We start from the raw sequence: 23965 nt of genomic DNA, 5'->3' as shown, positions 1-23965 counted from the left end.
GTTGGGGGGGGGGGGGGGGGGGGGGGGGGGGGGGGGGGGTGGGGGGGGAGGGGGGGGGGGGGGGGGAGGGGCGGGGGGGGGGGGGGGGGGGGGGGGGGGGGGGGGGGGGGGGGGAGGGGGGGGGGGGGGGGGGGGGGGTGGGGGGGGGGGGGGGGGGGGGGGGGGGGGGGGGGGGGGGTGGGGGGGGGGGGGGGGGGGGGGGGGGGAGGGGGTGGGGGGGGGGGGGGGTGGGGGGGGGGGGTGGGGGGGGGGGGGGGGTGGGGGGTGGGGGGGGGGGGAGGGGGGGGGGGGGGTGGGGGGGGGGGGGGGGGGGGGGGGGGGGGGTGGCGAGGGTGGGGGGGGGGTGTGTGGGGGGTGTAGGTAGGGGGTGCCGAGGGTTGGGGGGGGTGTGTGGGGTGTAGGGGGGGTGCCGGGGTTGGGGGGGTGTGTGGGGGGTGTAGGGGGTGCCGAGGGTTGGGGGGGAGGTGTGGGGGGGTGTAGGGGGTGCCGAGGGTTGGGGGGGAGGGTGTGGGGGGGTGTAGGGGGTGCCGAGGGTTGGGGGGGTGTGTGGGGGTGTAGGGGGTGCCGAGGGTTGGGGGGGGAGGGTGTGGGGGGGTGTAGGGGGTGCCGAGGGTTGGGGGGGGTGTGTGGGGGGTGTAGGGGGTGCCGAGGGTTGGGGGTGCTGTGGGGGGTGTAGGGGGTGCCGAGGGTTGGGGGGGGTGTGGGGGTGTGGGGGGTGTAGGGGGTGCCGAGGGTTGGGGGGTGTGTGTGGGGGGGTGTGGGGGGTGTAGGGGGGTGCCGAGGGTTGGGGGGGTGTGTGGGGGGGTGTAGGGGGTGCCGAGGTTGGGGGGGGAGGGTGTGGGGGGGTGTAGGGGGTGCCGAGGTTGGGGGGGGGGGTGTGTTGGGGGGGGGGGGTGTGGGGGGTGTGGGGGGGTGCCGAGTTTGGGGGGGCGGGTATGGGTGGGGTGCCGAGGTTGGGGGTGTGTAGGGGGCGTAGGGGGTGCCAAGGTTGGGGGGGGGGGTGTGGGGGGGTGCCGAGGTTGGGGGGGTGTGTGTGGGGTGGGGGTGTGTGTGTGGGGGGGGTGGGGGGTTCCGAGGTTGGGGGAGTGTGTGGGGGGTGTGGGGGGTGTAGGGGGTTCCGAGGTTGGGGGAGTGTGTGGGGGGTGTGGGGGGGTGTAGGGGGTTCCGAGGTTGGGGGAGTGTGTGGGGGGTGTGGGGGGTGTAGGGGGGTGCTGAGGTTGGGGGGGGGGGGTGTGGGGGTGTGGGGGGTGCCGAGGTTGGGGGGGGGGGGTGTGGTGGGTGTAGAGGGTGCCGAGGTTGGGGGGGGGGGGTGGGTGGGATGTAGGGGGTGCTGAGGTTGGGGGGGGGGTGTAGGGGGTGTAGGGGGTGCCGAAGGTTGGAGGGGGTGTGGGGGGGTGTAGGGGGTGTAGGGGGTGCCGAGGTTGGGGGGTGTGTGGGGGGTGTAGGGCGGTGCCGAAGGTTGGAGGGGGTGTGGGGGGTGTAGGGGGGTGTAGGGGGGTGCCGAGGTTGGGGGGGGTGTGTGGGGGGTGTAGGGCGTGCCGAGGTTGGGGGGGGTGTGGGGGGTGTAGGCGGTGCCGAGGTTGGGGGGGGGGGCGGTGTGTGGGGGGTGTAGGGGGTGCCGAGGTTGGGGTAGGGTGTGGGGGGTGTAGGGGGTGTGGGGGGTGTGGGGGGTGTGGGGGGTGTGGGGGGTGCCGAGGTTGGGGGGGGGGTGTGGGGGTGTAGGGGGGTGCCGGGGTTTGGGGGGTGTGGTGGGGGGTGTAGGGGGTGCCGGGGTTGGGGGTGTGTGTGTGTGGGGGGGGGTGGGGGGTGCTGAGGTTGGGGGGGTGTGTGGGGGGTGTAGGGGATGCCGGGGTTGGGGGGTGTGTGGAGTGTAGGGGGTGCCGAGGTTGGGGGGGAGTGTGGGGTGTGGGGGGTGCCGAGGTTGGGGGGTGTGTGGGGGGTGTAGGGGGTGTAGGGGGTGTAGGGGGTGCCGAGGTTGGGGGGTGTGTGGGGGGTGTAGGGGGTGCCGAGGTTGGGGGGTGTGTGGGGGGTGTAGGGGGTGTAGGGGGTGTAGGGGGTGCCGAGGTTGGGGGAGTGTGTGGGGGGTGTAGGGGGTGCCGGGGTTGGGGGGTGTGTGGGGGGTGTAGGGGATGCCGGGGTTGGGGGGTGTGTGGGGGGTGTAGGGGATGCCGGGGTTGGGGGGTGTGTGGGGGGTGTAGGGGATGCCGGGGTTGGGGGGTGTGTGGGGGGTGTAGGGGATGCCGGGGTTGGGGGGTGTGTGGGGGGTGTAGGGGATGCCGGGGTTGGGGGGTGTGTGGAGTGTAGGGGGTGCCGACGTTGGGGGGTGTGTGTGGAGGGTGTAGGGGGTGCTGAGGGTTGGGGGGTGTGTGGGGGGTGTAGGGGGTGCCGGGGTTGGGGGGTGTGTGGGGGGTGCCGGGGTTGGGGGGGTGTGTGGGGGGTGTAGGGGGTGTAGGGGGTGCCGGGGTTGGGGGGGAGTGTGGGGGGTGTAGGGGGTGCCGGGGTTGGGGGGTGTGTGGGGGGTGTAGGGGGTGCCGGGGTTGGGGGGTGTGTGTGGGGTGTAGGGGATGCCGGGGTTGGGGGGGAGTGTGGGGGGTGTAGGGGGTGCCGGGGTTGGGGGGTGTGTGGGGGGTGTAGGGGATGCCGGGGTTGGGGGGGAGTGTGGGGGGTGTAGGGGGTGCCGGGGTTGGGGGGTGTGTGGGGGGTGTAGGGGATGGCGAGGTTGGGGTAGGGTGTGGGGGGTGTAGGGGGTGTGGGGGGGTGTGGGGGGTGTAGGGGGTGCCGGGGTTGGGGGGTGTGTGGGGGGTGTAGGGGATGCCGGGGTTGGGGGGGAGTGTGGGGGGTGTAGGGGGTGCCGGGGTTGGGGGGTGTGTGGGGGGTGTAGGGGATGCCGAGGTTGGGGTAGGGTGTGGGGGGTGTAGGGGGTGTGGGGGGGTGTGGGGGGTGTAGGGGGTGTGGGGGGTGTAGGGGGTGCTGAGGTTGGAGGGGGTGTGTGTGGGGGGGGGGGTGGGGGGTGCCGAGGTTGGGGTAGGGTGTGGGGGGTGTAGGGGGTGTGGGGGGTGTAGGGGGTGCTGAGGTTGGAGGGGGTGTGTGTGGGGGGGGGGGGTGGGGGGTGCCGAGGTTGGGGGGGAGGCGGTGTGTGGGGGGTGTAGGGGGTGCCGAGGTTGGGGGTGTGTGTGTGTGTGGGGGGGGGTGCCGAGGTTGGGGTGGGGTGTGGGGGGTGTAGGGTCGGGGAGGGGTTGGTGGTGTTTTGGAGGATTGGAGGGCAGGACGGCCTGGTGGGGGGGGGGGGGCAGGAAGTTGACGTTACCTGTTGACCGTGATGTGTGTCCCCTTCCTCTGCAGCAATGGCCCCTGCCCCAGGCCCACCGTCTCCCGGTAACCATAGCAACCCCCTGGTGGAGACCCCCAGACACGAGGAGGACGAGGACGAGGACGAGGAGGAGGAGGAGGAGGAGGAGGAGGAGGGTGGAGAGGCTGAGGAAGCGAGGACCGCAGCCAGGGGTGGTCCTCACCGCGGGGTGCTCGAAACCCTCCGGGGGAGCCTCGAAACCCTTCAGGGGGGCCTCGAGACCCTGCGAGGGGGCCTTGGCGACGCCCCGGGGAGCTTCGAGACCCTCCGGGGGAGCCTCGAAACCCTCCGGGGGAACCTCGAGACCCTCCGGGGGGGCCTGGAAAGCCTCCGGGGGGCCCCCGGCGATGCAGCGGGGGCCCTCGAAACTCTCCGCGGGAGCCTGGGCGACGCCCCGTGCGGCTTCGAAGCCCTCCGGGGGGGCCTGGAAACTCTCCGAGGGGGCCCGGAAACTGCCCGGGGTGGCCCCGGCCACGCCCTGGGGGGCCTGGAAACTCTCCGCGGGGGCCTGGAAACTGTCCGGGGTGGCCCCGGCCACGCCCTGGGGGGCCCGGAAACTCTCCGCGGCGGCCTGGAAACTGTCCAGGGTGGCCCCGGCCACGCCCTGGGGGGCCCGGAAACTCTCCGCGGCGGCCTGGAAACCGTCCGGGGTGGCCCCGGCCACGCCCAGGGGGGCCTGGAAACTCTCCGAGGGGGCCTGGAAACCGACCGAGGTGGCCCCGGCGACGCCCTGGGGGGCCTGGAAACTGACCGAGGCGGCCTTGGCGGCGCCCCGGGGGGCCTGGAAACCCTCCGGTGGAGCCTGGAAACCGTCCGGACCGGAGCCGGCGACGCTCTGGGGGGCCTGGAAACCGCCCGGGGGGCACCCGCGGTCAAGGAGGAGGCCGAGGGAGGGGGCGCCGTGGAGAGAGCGGCGCTGGGAGAGCCGGGCGGGAGCGGGGCGGGGGAGGGGGGCGGGTGGGTCGCCGCGGCAACGCCGCCGCCCCCCGCCTCCCCTCCCCCGCCCCCCGGCGAGAGGCGCCGGGCGCCGCGGCCCAACCGCTTCCCGTGCCCGGAGTGCGGCAAGGGCTTCGCCTGCCCCTCCCACCTGCAGCGTCACCTGCGCACCCACACCGGGGAGCGGCCCTTCGAGTGCTTCGCCTGTGGCAAGACCTTCGCCACCCTCAGCCACCTGGCGCTGCACCGGCCGCGGCACGCCACCCACCGGCCCTTCGAGTGCGCCGTCTGCGGCCGCTGCTACCCCAGCTACCCGGAGCTGAGCGCCCACCAGCGCTTCCACACCGGCCGCCGCCCCTTCCCCTGCCAGCTCTGCGCCAAGCGCTTCTACACCTCCAGCGAGCTGCGGGTGCACCAGCAGTGGCACACCGGCGAGCGCCCGCACGCCTGCTCGAGCTGCGGCAAGCGCTTCGGCCGGCTGGGCCACCTGCTGGAGCACCAGCGCATCCACACCGGCGAGAAGCCCTTCCAGTGCCCGCTGTGCGGCAAGCGCTTCCACTCCTCCAGCAACCTGACCCGGCACCGGCGCTTCCACAGCGGCGAGCGGCCCTTCGCCTGTGGGCAGTGCGGCAAGAGCTTCTACACCTCGGGCGACCTCCGGCGCCACCAGCAGACCCACAGCGGGGTGCGGCCCTTCTGCTGCGCCACCTGCGGGCGTGCCTTCTACCGCTCGGGGGACCTGGTCAAGCACCAGCGCACCCACACCGGCGAGAAGCCGCACGGCTGCCCGGTCTGCGAGAAGCGCTTCTACACGGGCAGCGAGCTGAAGATCCACGGCCGCTTCCACACCGGGGAGCGCCCGCACGGCTGCCCGGTCTGCGAGAAGCGCTTCTACACCTCCAGCGAGCTGCGCATCCACGGGCGCACCCACACCGGGGAGCGGCCCTTCCGCTGCGCCAACTGCCCCAAAGCCTTCTACCGCTCCAGCGACCTGGCCAAACACCAGCGCACCCACACCGGCATCAAGCCCTACGCCTGCCAGCTGTGCCCCAAGCGGTACTACACCTCCAGCGAGCTCTGCGTCCACGGGCGCACGCACTCGGGCGAGAAGCCCTTCCGGTGCCAGCTGTGCCCCAAGGGCTTCTACACGGCCAGCGTGCTGGCCAAGCACCGGCTCACCCACCTGCCCCGCGACCCGGCCGCCACCTACCAGTGCCGCCTCTGCCCGCAGCGGTGCGGCAGCGCCTCCCGCCTGCGCGCCCACGAGCGGCAGCACGCCGGCGAGCCCGCCTTCGAGTGCCACGTCTGCCTGCGGCGCTTCCACACCGCCGGCGGGCTCAGCAAGCACCGCAACGTCCACGGTCGGGCGGGGGAGCGGGCGCCGGCCACCACCAGCTCGGCCGCCGTCCCTCCCCCTCCTCCTCCCCCCTCCTCCCCCGCCTCTCCCCTCCGCCCCCACCCCGCCCCCCCCTCCGCCGGCCTCCACCTCCGCCTCACCCCCGCCACCACGCCCCCTGTTCGAGTGCGGCATGTGCAAGAGGGGCTTCGCCTCCTGGGCCCAGCTCCTGGCCCACCAGCCCGTCCACGAGGGGGAGCGGGCGCTGGAGTGCGCCCTGTGCAAGCAGCTGTTCGTGGCGCCCCCCGCTGGCAAGGGCGGGCAGGCGGGGGAGGCGCCGGGGGCCTCGGAGCCCCACCGCTGCCCGCTCTGCAAGGGGCGCCTGGCCTGCTACGACATCGGGGGCTTTGGGCTGGGGCTGGATCCGCTCGGCTTCGAAGCCTGCCTGCAGGGCTGGCAGCCAGGGCTAGGGGGCAGTAGGGCGCTGGGGGAGCTGTGCGACCAGGGGGGGCTCACTCACCCGGCCACCTGGGGGGGTGGGGAGAGCGGCACCGGCCAGTGATGGCGTGGCCCCACCCCTGGGCGGGAGGCTGAAGGCACAAGGGGGGGGGGGGGTAGGGGTGAGTGGCGGGGGTCCAGGGAAAACCCGTTCGCCTCTCCCCCCCCCACCTTGGCACCCCAAGCTTGCCCCCGCTCCTCCCTCGACCACCTTCAGAGCGACTCGGTGAGGGCACCCGTGGCGTCGGAGGGAGTGGGGAAGCCGGAAGACATTTTGGTGACGGAGAGGGGAGACTCCAGCCGACTCCCGGACTGTGACTAGGAGGCTCCGAGGGGCACGGAATAGACCGGAGACATCACCCGGGCACAGGGCACACCGGCCCGGCCCCGCCCAGCACCGAACATTTTCCGCTCACACGCACAGCGCGAGGCCAGGACAGGCTGGAGTGTGGGCGGTTTCATTCAGTGTCGAATAAGCTTTCTGTTCCAATGTGAAATAAAACGCCGATTGTCATGTCCACGCGTGTGACTCCCTGCTGTCCGTGAGAGTGGCGTGTCGGGAATGGGTACCCAGGGCTTACACACTCACACATTCTCACACACACACACAGACACACACTGTCACACGCTCACACACACAGTCACTCACACACACGTACACACTTTCACACACACACATTCACACACACAGACACGCTGTCACACGCTCACACACACAGTCACTCACACACACACACTGTCACACACACACAGTTCACACACACGCACTGGCACGCACATACACCCACAGTCACACACAAAATAATCTACTCACACAGACACACGTACACAAAATCATACACTCACTCACAGACACACAAAATGAAACACACACACTCAAGACAAAATCAACCACATACACAAACACACAAAATCAAACACTAAATCATACAGCCACACGCACAAAGTCAAACACACAGATAGACACACAAAGTGAAACACTCACAGAGACACACACACAAAGTCAAACACTCATTCACACAGACACAAATACACAGACATACAAAATCAAACACAGACACAAAATCACACTCAACACACAAAATCACACACAGACACACAAAATCACACTCACAAAGACACACATACAAAATCAAACGCACAGACATAAAATCAAACACACACAAAATCACTCACGCAAACTCACAAACACACACAAAATCAAACACTCACGCAGACACATAAAATCAAACACAAAAAATTAAATGCATACACACAAAGTCAAACACCCACACATACACACACAAAATCAAACACAGAGAGAGAGAGAGAGAGACACACAAAATCAGACACAGACACACGCACATACACAAAGTTAAACACTCTGACACAGACACACACAAAGTCAGGTACACACACAAAATGAAACACTCACACAGAGACACACACACACAAAATCAAACACTCACACAGACACACAAAATCAAACACACACATACACAAAATCACACTCATAGGCACACATACAAAATCAAACACCTACGCGCACACACAGACAGAAAATCAAACACCCACTCACACAGACACAAAGACATAAAATCAAATACTCACAAAATGAAACACACACACACAAACACACGCACACACACAAAATCAAACACACGCACACACACAAAATCAAACACACACACACAAAGTCAAACACACACACACAAACACACGCACACACACAAAGTCAAACACAAACACACAATCAAACACACACACGCACACACACACACACAAAGTCACTCGCTCACACAGATACACAAAGTCACTCACACACATACGAATGGGGTTCCGCCACAGGGAACAGTGCTGGGACTGTTTACAGTATGTATTAATAACTCAGAGGAAGGAAGTGAGTGCACTGTCGCCAGATTTGCAGATGACACCAAAATCGGTGGAAAGGCCAGTTGAGAGAGGATTACACACAGTCGACAGAGAGACAGCGGTTGGGTTAGTGCCTGGGCAAAACATTGGCAAAAGTGCGATGTGGGAAAAGGTGGTTCAGTTTGGAAGGGAGATCAGAACACTAATGAGATGGAAGAAAGTATTATATTCCCTGGGGGGTGGGGGGTGGGCGGGGGGAACGTGTGCACGAAACACAGAAAGCTCGCTCCCAGAGGGTAGCAGGTAATCAGGGAATGCATTTTTGGTGCTTATTTCAAGGGGCTGGGAGGGTAAGAGTCGGGAGGTCTCGCTGCAGCTGTGCAAGGTGCTGGGGAGACCACATCTGGAGGGCCGTGAGCAATATTGGGTCCCCTTATTTAAGGCAAGATGGGAGTTGATTGGAGGCAGTTCTGAGGTGGTTCACCGGGATGATCTCCCCTGTGTGGTTTCTGTTTGCGACAGCAAAGATGATGCCGAAAAGCACAGCGGGTCAAGCCGCATCCGAGGAGCAGGAGAGACAACGTTTCGGGCTCAGCCCTTCATCAGGAATTATTGTAGCTGGGTCCACGATCAAAGGGCCAAACTGGAGTGGAGGAGTTAAAAAAAGAGATCCCATTGGGAGAGGGAGAGGATCAAATGCTGACAAAGGGCTGGTTTCTCTCACACGAGAGCCAAGACACAACGGGTAAGGGTCCCGAAATAAAGGGCGCCAAGTTCAAGACTGAGATGTGGAGTTCCCTCCATGGCGTTGAGAGTCTTTGGAACTCAGTGCCACAGAGAGAGCTGTGGGGTCCGGAGTCTTGGGGTATGTTTGACGCTCCGATAGGAAGATCAGGATTACAGGGAAAGGGTAGGGGGAATGGACGGGAGGAATCATGGATCAGACATGATCCTACTGAGAGGTGCAGCAGGCTCGAGGGGCCGAATGGTCTCTTCTGTTCCTATTTCTGATTGTTTTGTACGGACCCACACGCACACTCACACACTCACACAGACACACACTCACACACTCATACAGACACACACTCACACAGACACTCATATAGATACACACACTCACACAGACACACACTCATACAGATACACACACTCAGACACACTCATATAGATACACACACTCACACAGACACACACACTCATACAAACACATACTCACACACTCATACAGACACACACACTCACATACACACACACTCAAGCACTCATACAGACAAGTCATACAGACACACACTCACACACTCATAAGACACACACACACAGTCATACAGATACACACACACACAGTCATACAGATACACACTCACACAAACACTCATACAGATACACACACACACACACTCGTACGGATACACACACACACTCATACAGATACACACTCACACACAAACTCATACAGACATACACACTCATACAGATACACACACTCACACTCATACAGACACACTCATACAAACACACACTCATACACACTCATACAGACACACACACACACAGATACACACACTCACGCACTCATACAGACACACTTTCACACACTCATACAAACACACACTCACACACTCATACACACACATACAGATACACACACACACTCATACAGACACACACACTCACACAGATACACACACTCACGCACTCATACAGACACACTTTCACACACATAAGACACACACTCACACACACACACTCATACAGATACACACTCATACAGACACACACACACACACACTCACACACAAACTCATACAGATACAGACACACACTCATACAGATACACAATCATACAGATACACACACATACATACACTCATACAGGCACACACACTCACACACTCATAGAGATGCACACACTCATACAGATACTCACACACACTCAGATAGACACACACACTCATACAGAGGCACACAGACACACTCACACAGATACAGACACACACTCATACAGACACGCACACACTCATACAGACACGCACACACACTCATAGAGATACACACACTCATACAGTTACACACACACAGATACACACACACACTCACACAGGCACACACACACACACTCATACAGGCACACACACTCATACAGGCACACACACTATTACAGATACACACTCATACAGATACACACACACTCATACAGACACACTCACACACACTCATACAGACACACACACACTCATACAGACACACACTCACACACACACACTCATACAGATACACACACACACACACACACTATTACAGATACACACTCATACAGATACACACTCACACATACACTCATACAGATACACACACTCATATAGATACACACTCATATACACACTTATACAGACACATGCATGAAGATACACACTCATACAGATACACACACACAGTCATACAGATACACACACACAGTCATACAGATACACACTCACACAAACACTCATAAAGATATACACACACACACACTCGTACGGATACACACACACACTGATACAGATACACACTCACACACAAACTCATACAGACATACACACTCATACAGATACACACACTCACACTCATACAGACACACTCATACAAACACACACTCATACACACTCATACAGACACACACACTCACACAGATACACACACTCACGCACTCATACAGACACACTTTCACACACTCATACAAACACACACTCACACACTCATACACACACATACAGATACACACACACACTCATACAGACACACACACTCACACAGATACACACACTCACGCACTCATACAGACACACTTTCACACACTCATAAGACACACACTCACACACACACTCATACAGATACACACTCATACAGACACACACACACACTCACACACAAACTCATACAGACACACACTCATACAGACACACACACACACACTCACACACAAACTCATACAGACACACACTCATACAGATACACACTCATACAGACACACACACACACACTCATACAGATACACACTCATACAGATACACACACTCACACTCATACAGACACACTCATACAAACACACACTCACACACTCATACACACACATACAGATACACACACACACTCATACAGACACACACTCACACAGATACACACACTCACGCACTCATACAGACACACTTTCACACACTCATAAGACACACACTCACACACACACTCATACAGACACACACACTCAGACACACTCATACAGATACAGACACACACTCATACAGACACACACACTCATACAGATACACACTCACACACACTCATACAGATACACACTCACACACTCATACAGACACACACACTCAGACACACTCATACAGATACAGACACACACTCATACAGACACACACACTCATACAGATACACACTCACACACACTCATACAGACACACACACTCATACAGATACACACTCACACACTCATACAGACACACACACTATTACCGATACACACTCATACAGATACACACACACACTCTCACACACTCATACAGATACAGAACCACATTCATACAGATACACACACACTCATTCTGATACACACACACTCATATAGACACACACACTTACACACTCACACAGACATACACACACACACTTATACAGATATACACACACACACACACATACAGACACACACACTCACACAGATACACACTCATATACACATTTATACAGACACACACATGAAGATACACACTCATACAGATACGCACTCACACACGCACTCATACAGATACACACTCACACACACACTCATACAGATACACACTCACACACTCATACAAACACACACACTCATACAGACACACACACTCATACAGACACACACACTCACACACTCATACAGACACACACTCACACACTCATACAAATACACACACTCATATAAATAAACACACACACTCATACAGACATACACACACTCATACAGATATACACTCACACGCACACTCATATAGACGCACACACTCATACAGGTACACACTCACACACACACTCATACAGACACACACACTCATACAGATACACACACACACACACTCAGACAGACACACACACTCATGCTGACACACACACACACACACACACTCATACAGGCACACACACACACTAATACAGGCAAACACACTCATACTGACACACACACACACACACTCATACTGACACACACACACACTAATACAGGCAAACACACTCATACAGATACACACTCATCTACACACTCATACAGATACACACACTCATACGGATACATACTCACACACACACACTCATACAGACACACACACCCGTACGGATACACACACACACACTCATACAGATACACTCACACACACACACTCACACACACACTCATACAGACACACACACTCATACAGATACACACACTCACACACTCATACAGATACACACACACACTCATGCAGATACACACACACACACTCATACAGATACACACACTCATGCAGATACACACTCATACAGACACACACACACTAATACAGGCAAACACACTCATACAGATACACACTCATACAGATAAACACACACTCATACAAATATACACTCACATACTCATACAGACATACACACACACACTCATAGATGCACACTCACACACACACACTCATACAGACACACACACACTCATACAGGCACACACACACTCATACAAATGCACACACTCATACAGATAGACACACACACTCATACTGACACACTCATACAGATTCACACTCACACACACTCATACAGATTCACACTCACACACACACTCATACAGATATACACAAACACTCATATAGACCCACACACACTCATACAGATACACACTCATACAGATACACACTCATACAGATACACACTCACACTCATACAGATACACACTCACACATTCATACAAACACACACACACTCATACTGATACACACTCATACAGATACACACATACACATACAGACACACACTCACACACACATTCATACAGATACACACTCATACAGACACACACACACTCATACAGACACACACTCACACACACACTCATACAGATACACACTCACACACACTCATACAGACACACACACTATTACAGATACACACTCATACAGATACACACTCACACATACACCCATACAGATAGACACACTCATATAGATACACACTCATATACACACTTATACAGACACACGCATGAAGATACACACTCATACAGATACACACTCACACACTCATACAAATACACACACTCATATAAATAAACACACACACTCATACAGACATACACACACTCATACAGATATACACTCACACGCACACTCATATAGACGCACACACTCATACAGGTACACACTCACACACACACTCATACACACACTCACACTCATACAATCACACACTCATACACACTCATACAGACACACACACTCACACAGATACACACACTCATGCACTCATACAGACACACTTTCACACACTCATACAAACACACACTCACACACTCATACACACACATACAGGTACACACACACACTCATACAGACACACACACTCACACAGATACACACACTCACGCACTCATACAGACACACTTTCACACACTCATAAGACACACACTCACGCACACACTCATACAGATACACACTCATACAGACACACACACATACACTCACACACAAACTCATACAGACACACACTCATACAGATACACACTCATACAGACACACACTCACACACACACTCATACAGATACACACTCATACAGATGCACACACACTCATACAGATACACACACACTCATACAGACACACACACTCATACAGATACACACTCACGCACACTCATACAGACAGACACACTCATACAGATACACACTCACACACTCATACAGACACACACACACACTCATGCAGATACACACACACACACTCATACAGACACACACACTCATACAGATACACACACACACACTCATACAGATACACACACTCATGCAGATACACACACTCATGCAGATACACACACACTAATACAGGCAAACACACTCATACAGATACACACTCATACAGATAAACACACACTCATACAAATATACACTCACATACTCATACAGACATACACACACACACTCATAGATGCACACTCACACACACACTCATACAGACACACACACACTCATACAGGAAAAACACTCTCATACAGATAGACACACACACTCATACTGACACACACACTCATACAGATTCACACTCACACACACTCATACAGATTCACACTCACAAACACACTTATACAGATATACACAAACACTCATACAGACCCACACACAGTCATACAGATACACACTCACACTCACACTCATACAGATACACACTCACACACTCATACAAACACACACACACACTCATACTGATACACACTCATACAGATACACACACACTCATACAGACACACACACACTCATACAGACACACACACACACATACAGACACACACACTCATACAGATACACACACTCACACACTCATACAGATACACACACACACTCATGCAGATACACATACACACACTCATACAGACACACACACTCATACAGATACAGACACACACACTCATACAGACACACACACTCATACAGATACACACACTCATGCAGATACACACACTCATGCAGATACACACACACTAATACAGGCAAACACACTCATACAGATACACACTCATACAGATAAACACACACTCATACAAATATACACTCACATACTCATACAGACATACACACACACACTCATAGATGCACACTCACACACACACTCATACAGACACACACACACTCATACAGGCACACACACACTCATACAGATAGACACACACACTCATACTGACACACACACTCATACAGATTCACACTCACACACACTCATACAGATTCACACTCACAAACACACTTATACAGATATACACAAACACTCATACAGACCCACACACAGTCATACAGATACACACTCACACTCATACAGATACACACTCACACACTCATACAAACACACACACACACACTCATACTGATACACACTCATACAGATACACACACACTCATACAGACACACACACACTCATACAGACACACACACACACATACAGACACACAAACTCATACAGATATACACACACACTCATACAGGCACACACACTCGTACGGATACACACGCACACTCATACAGATACACACACACACACTGTCATACAGACACACACACTCATACAGACCCACACACACTCATACAGATACACACTCACACAAACACTCAAACAGACACACACACTCGTACGGATACACACGCACACTCATACAGATACACACACACACACAGTCATACAGACACACACACTCATTCAGACACACACGCATACAGATACACACTCACACACAAACTCATACAGACACACACACTCGTACAGATACACACTCATACAGATACACACTCACACACACACTCACACACAAACTCATACAGATACACACATTCACACACTCATACAGACACACACACACTCATACAGATACACACACTCATGCAGATACACACTCACACACATACTCATACGGACACATACACTCACACACGCACTCATACAGACACACACTCGTACAGATACACACTCATACAGATAAACACTCACATGCTCATACAGACATACACACACACACTCATAGATGCACACTCACACACACACTCATACAGACACACACACACTCATACAGATGCACACTCACAAACACACTCATGCAGACACACACACACTCATACAGGCACACACACACTCATACAGGCACACACACACACTCATACAAATGCACACACTTATACAGATAGACACACACACTCATACTGACACACACACTCATACAGATACCCACACACTCATACAGATACACACTCACACACTCATACAAATACACACACTCATATAAATAAACACACACACTCATACAGACATACACACACTCATACAGATATACACTCACACGCACACTCATATAGACGCACACACTCATACAGGTACACACTCACACACACACTCATACACACACTCACACTCATACAATCACACACTCATACACACTCATACAGACACACACACTCACACAGATACACACACTCATGCACTCATACAGACACACTTTCACACACTCATACAAACACACACTCACACACTCATACACACACATACAGGTACACACACACACTCATACAGACACACACACTCACACAGATACACACACTCACGCACTCATACAGACACACTTTCACACACTCATAAGACACACACTCACGCACACACTCATACAGATACACACTCATACAGACACACACACATACACTCACACACAAACTCATACAGACACACACTCATACAGATACACACTCATACAGACACACACTCACACACACACTCATACAGATACACACTCATACAGATGCACACACACTCATACAGATACACACACACTCATACAGACACACACACTCATACAGATACACACTCACGCACACTCATACAGACAGACACACTCATACAGATACACACTCACACACTCATACAGACACACACACACACTCATGCAGATACACACACACACACTCATACAGACACACACACTCATACAGATACACACACACACACTCATACAGATACACACACTCATGCAGATACACACACTCATGCAGATACACACACACTAATACAGGCAAACACACTCATACAGATACACACTCATACAGATAAACACACACTCATACAAATATACACTCACATACTCATACAGACATACACACACACACTCATAGATGCACACTCACACACACACTCATACAGACACACACACACTCATACAGGAAAAACACTCTCATACAGATAGACACACACACTCATACTGACACACACACTCATACAGATTCACACTCACACACACTCATACAGATTCACACTCACAAACACACTTATACAGATATACACAAACACTCATACAGACCCACACACAGTCATACAGATACACACTCACACTCACACTCATACAGATACACACTCACACACTCATACAAACACACACACACACTCATACTGATACACACTCATACAGATACACACACACTCATACAGACACACACACACTCATACAGACACACACACACACATACAGACACACACACTCATACAGATACACACACTCACACACTCATACAGATACACACACACACTCATGCAGATACACATACACACACTCATACAGACACACACACTCATACAGATACAGACACACACACTCATACAGACACACACACTCATACAGATACACACACTCATGCAGATACACACACTCATGCAGATACACACACACTAATACAGGCAAACACACTCATACAGATACACACTCATACAGATAAACACACACTCATACAAATATACACTCACATACTCATACAGACATACACACACACACTCATAGATGCACACTCACACACACACTCATACAGACACACACACACTCATACAGGCACACACACACTCATACAGATAGACACACACACTCATACTGACACACACACTCATACAGATTCACACTCACACACACTCATACAGATTCACACTCACAAACACACTTATACAGATATACACAAACACTCATACAGACCCACACACAGTCATACAGATACACACTCACACTCATACAGATACACACTCACACACTCATACAAACACACACACACACACTCATACTGATACACACTCATACAGATACACACACACTCATACAGACACACACACACTCATACAGACACACACACACACATACAGACACACAAACTCATACAGATATACACACACACTCATACAGGCACACACACTCGTACGGATACACACGCACACTCATACAGATACACACACACACACTGTCATACAGACACACACACTCATACAGACCCACACACACTCATACAGATACACACTCACACAAACACTCAAACAGACACACACACTCGTACGGATACACACGCACACTCATACAGATACACACACACACACAGTCATACAGACACACACACTCATTCAGACACACACGCATACAGATACACACTCACACACAAACTCATACAGACACACACACTCGTACAGATACACACTCATACAGATACACACTCACACACACACTCACACACAAACTCATACAGATACACACATTCACACACTCATACAGACACACACACACTCATACAGATACACACACTCATGCAGATACACACTCACACACATACTCATACGGACACATACACTCACACACGCACTCATACAGACACACACTCGTACAGATACACACTCATACAGATAAACACTCACATGCTCATACAGACATACACACACACACTCATAGATGCACACTCACACACACACTCATACAGACACACACACACTCATACAGATGCACACTCACAAACACACTCATGCAGACACACACACACTCATACAGGCACACACACACTCATACAGGCACACACACACACTCATACAAATGCACACACTTATACAGATAGACACACACACTCATACTGACACACACACTCATACAGATACCCACACACTCATACAGATACACACTCACACACTCATACAAATACACACACTCATATAAATAAACACACACACTCATACAGACATACACACACTCATACAGATATACACTCACACGCACACTCATATAGACGCACACACTCATACAGGTACACACTCACACACACACTCATACACACACTCACACTCATACAATCACACACTCATACACACTCATACAGACACACACACTCACACAGATACACACACTCATGCACTCATACAGACACACTTTCACACACTCATACAAACACACACTCACACACTCATACACACACATACAGGTACACACACACACTCATACAGACACACACACTCACACAGATACACACACTCACGCACTCATACAGACACACTTTCACACACTCATAAGACACACACTCACGCACACACTCATACAGATACACACTCATACAGACACACACACATACACTCACACACAAACTCATACAGACACACACTCATACAGATACACACTCATACAGACACACACTCACACACACACTCATACAGATACACACTCATACAGATGCACACACACTCATACAGATACACACACACTCATACAGACACACACACTCATACAGATACACACTCACGCACACTCATACAGACAGACACACTCATACAGATACACACTCACACACTCATACAGACACACACACACACTCATGCAGATACACACACACACACTCATACAGACACACACACTCATACAGATACACACACACACACTCATACAGATACACACACTCATGCAGATACACACACTCATGCAGATACACACACACTAATACAGGCAAACACACTCATACAGATACACACTCATACAGATAAACACACACTCATACAAATATACACTCACATACTCATACAGACATACACACACACACTCATAGATGCACACTCACACACACACTCATACAGACACACACACACTCATACAGGAAAAACACTCTCATACAGATAGACACACACACTCATACTGACACACACACTCATACAGATTCACACTCACACACACTCATACAGATTCACACTCACAAACACACTTATACAGATATACACAAACACTCATACAGACCCACACACAGTCATACAGATACACACTCACACTCACACTCATACAGATACACACTCACACACTCATACAAACACACACACACACTCATACTGATACACACTCATACAGATACACACACACTCATACAGACACACACACACTCATACAGACACACACACACACATACAGACACACACACTCATACAGATACACACACTCACACACTCATACAGATACACACACACACTCATGCAGATACACATACACACACTCATACAGACACACACACTCATACAGATACAGACACACACACTCATACAGACACACACACTCATACAGATACACACACTCATGCAGATACACACACTCATGCAGATACACACACACTAATACAGGCAAACACACTCATACAGATACACACTCATACAGATAAACACACACTCATACAAATATACACTCACATACTCATACAGACATACACACACACACTCATAGATGCACACTCACACACACACTCATACAGACACACACACACTCATACAGGCACACACACACTCATACAGATAGACACACACACTCATACTGACACACACACTCATACAGATTCACACTCACACACACTCATACAGATTCACACTCACAAACACACTTATACAGATATACACAAACACTCATACAGACCCACACACAGTCATACAGATACACACTCACACTCATACAGATACACACTCACACACTCATACAAACACACACACACACACTCATACTGATACACACTCATACAGATACACACACACTCATACAGACACACACACACTCATACAGACACACACACACACATACAGACACACAAACTCATACAGATATACACACACACTCATACAGGCACACACACTCGTACGGATACACACGCACACTCATACAGATACACACACACACACTGTCATACAGACACACACACTCATACAGACCCACACACACTCATACAGATACACACTCACACAAACACTCAAACAGACACACACACTCGTACGGATACACACGCACACTCATACAGATACACACACACACACAGTCATACAGACACACACACTCATTCAGACACACACGCATACAGATACACACTCACACACAAACTCATACAGACACACACACTCGTACAGATACACACTCATACAGATACACACTCACACACACACTCACACACAAACTCATACAGATACACACATTCACACACTCATACAGACACACACACACTCATACAGATACACACACTCATGCAGATACACACTCACACACATACTCATACGGACACATACACTCACACACGCACTCATACAGACACACACTCGTACAGATACACACTCATACAGATAAACACTCACATGCTCATACAGACATACACACACACACTCATAGATGCACACTCACACACACACTCATACAGACACACACACACTCATACAGATGCACACTCACAAACACACTCATGCAGACACACACACACTCATACAGGCACACACACACTCATACAGGCACACACACACACTCATACAAATGCACACACTTATACAGATAGACACACACACTCATACTGACACACACACTCATACAGATACCCACACACTCATACAGATTCACACTCACACACACACTCATACAGACACAGGGAATCATACAGATATACACACACACTCATACACACCCACACAAACTCATACAGATATACAATCCTTGCACACTCATACAGATGCACACACTCAAACAGTAAAACACTCACACTCCTATAGACACACACTCACACACACTCATACAGATACACACTCATACAGATACACACACACACCTTCATACAGACACACACACTCACACACTCATACAGACACACACTCATACAGATATACACTCACACTCATACAGACACACACTCACACACTCATATAGACACACACACTCACACACTCATACAGATACACACTCATACAGATATACACACACTCAGACAGATACACACTTGTACAGATACAGATACACACTCATAATGATACACACTCATACAGATAGACACACACACTCATAGATACACACTCACACACCCACTCATACAGTTACACACTCATACACATTCACACACACTCATACACGCACACACTCACACACACTCATACCGACACACACACTCATACACAAACTCATACAGATACACACACACACTCATACAGATACACACACACACACACACTCATACAGATACACACACTCATACAGACATACACACTCATACAGATACACACACACACACTCATACAGGCACACACACTCACTCACTCATACAGATACACACACACACACTCATACAGACACACACACACTCATACAGATACACACACACACACTCATACAGGCACACACACACTCATACAAATGCACACACTCATACAGATATACACACACACTCATACAGGCACACACTCTCGTACGGATACACACGCACACTCATACAGATACACACACACACACTGTCATACAGACACACACACTCATACAGATACACACTCACACAAACACTCATACAGACACACACACTCGTACGGATACACACGCACACTCATACAGATACACACACACACAGTCATACAGACACACACACTCATTCAGACACACACTCATACAGATACACACTCACACACACACTCACACACAAACTCATATAGACACACACTCATACAGATACACACTCATACAGATACACACTCACACACACACTCACACACAAACTCATACAGATACACACACTCACACACTCATACAGACACACACACACTCATACAGATACACACACTCATGCAGATACACACTCACACACATACTCATACGGACACATACACTCACACACGCACTCATACAGACACACACTCATACAGATACACACTCATACAGATAAACACTCACATGCTCATACAGACATACACACACACACACTCATAGATGCACACTCACACACACACTCATACAGATACACACTCATACAGATGCACACTCACAAACACACTCATGCAGACACACACACACTCATACAGGCACACACACACTCATACAGGCACACACACACACTCATACAAATGCACACACTTATACAGATAGACACACACACTCATACTGACACACACACTCATACAGATACCCACACACTCATACAGATTCACACTCACACACACACTCATACAGACACAGGGAATCATACAGATATACACACACACTCATACACACCCACACAAACTCATACAGATATACAATCCTTGCACACTCATACAGATGCACACACTCAAACAGTAAAACACTCACACTCCTATAGACACACACTCACACACACTCATACAGATACACACTCATACAGATACACACACACACCTTCATACAGACACACACACTCATACAGACACACACACTCACACACTCATACAGACACACACTCACACACTCATACAGACACACACACTCACACACTCATACAGACACACACTCACACACTCATACAGATACACACTCATACAGATATACACACACTCAGACAGATACACACTCGTATAGATACAGATACACACTCATAATGATACACACTCATGCAGATGCACACACACATTCATAGATACACACTCACACACCCACTCATACATATACACACTCATACACACTCACACACACACTCATACGGATACATACACACACTCATATAGATATACACTCACACACACTCATACCGACACACACACTCATACAGACACACACTCATACAGATATACACACACACTCATACAGACACACACTCACACACTCATACAGATACACACACTCATACAGATACACACACTCATACAGACATACACACTCATACAGATACACACACACACTCATACAGGCACACACACTCACTCACTCATACAGATACACACACACACACACACACTCATACAGACACACACACTCATACAGATACACACACACACACACTCATACAGGCACACACACACTCATACAGGCACACACACACACTCATACAAATGCACACACTTATACAGATAGACACACACACTCATACTGACACACACACTCATACAGATACCCACACACTCATACAGATTCACACTCACACACACACTCATACAGACACAGGGAATCATACAGATATACACACACACTC

At 51.6% G+C, this 23965-nt stretch overlaps 2 protein-coding genes across 2 annotated transcripts in view; both read left to right on the top strand.

The window, feature by feature from the left end:
- The window catches only part of LOC140468686 (T-cell surface glycoprotein CD3 zeta chain-like), a 684153-nt gene that overhangs the window by 20116 nt on the left and 640072 nt on the right, over positions 1 to 23965 (top strand). The window lies entirely within an intron of this gene.
- LOC140468611 (uncharacterized) lies at positions 3326 to 6637 on the top strand. Its single transcript, XM_072564710.1, has one exon. The coding sequence runs from the start codon at positions 3345 to 3347 to the stop codon at positions 6099 to 6101; it is 2757 nt and encodes a 918-aa protein (XP_072420811.1). The 5' UTR covers positions 3326 to 3344; the 3' UTR covers positions 6102 to 6637.

This window comes from Chiloscyllium punctatum, chromosome 47, assembly GCF_047496795.1.
Source record: "Chiloscyllium punctatum isolate Juve2018m chromosome 47, sChiPun1.3, whole genome shotgun sequence".
Classification (NCBI taxonomy): domain Eukaryota; kingdom Metazoa; phylum Chordata; class Chondrichthyes; order Orectolobiformes; family Hemiscylliidae; genus Chiloscyllium; species Chiloscyllium punctatum.
This window is presented reverse-complemented; position numbering and strand designations above follow the sequence as displayed.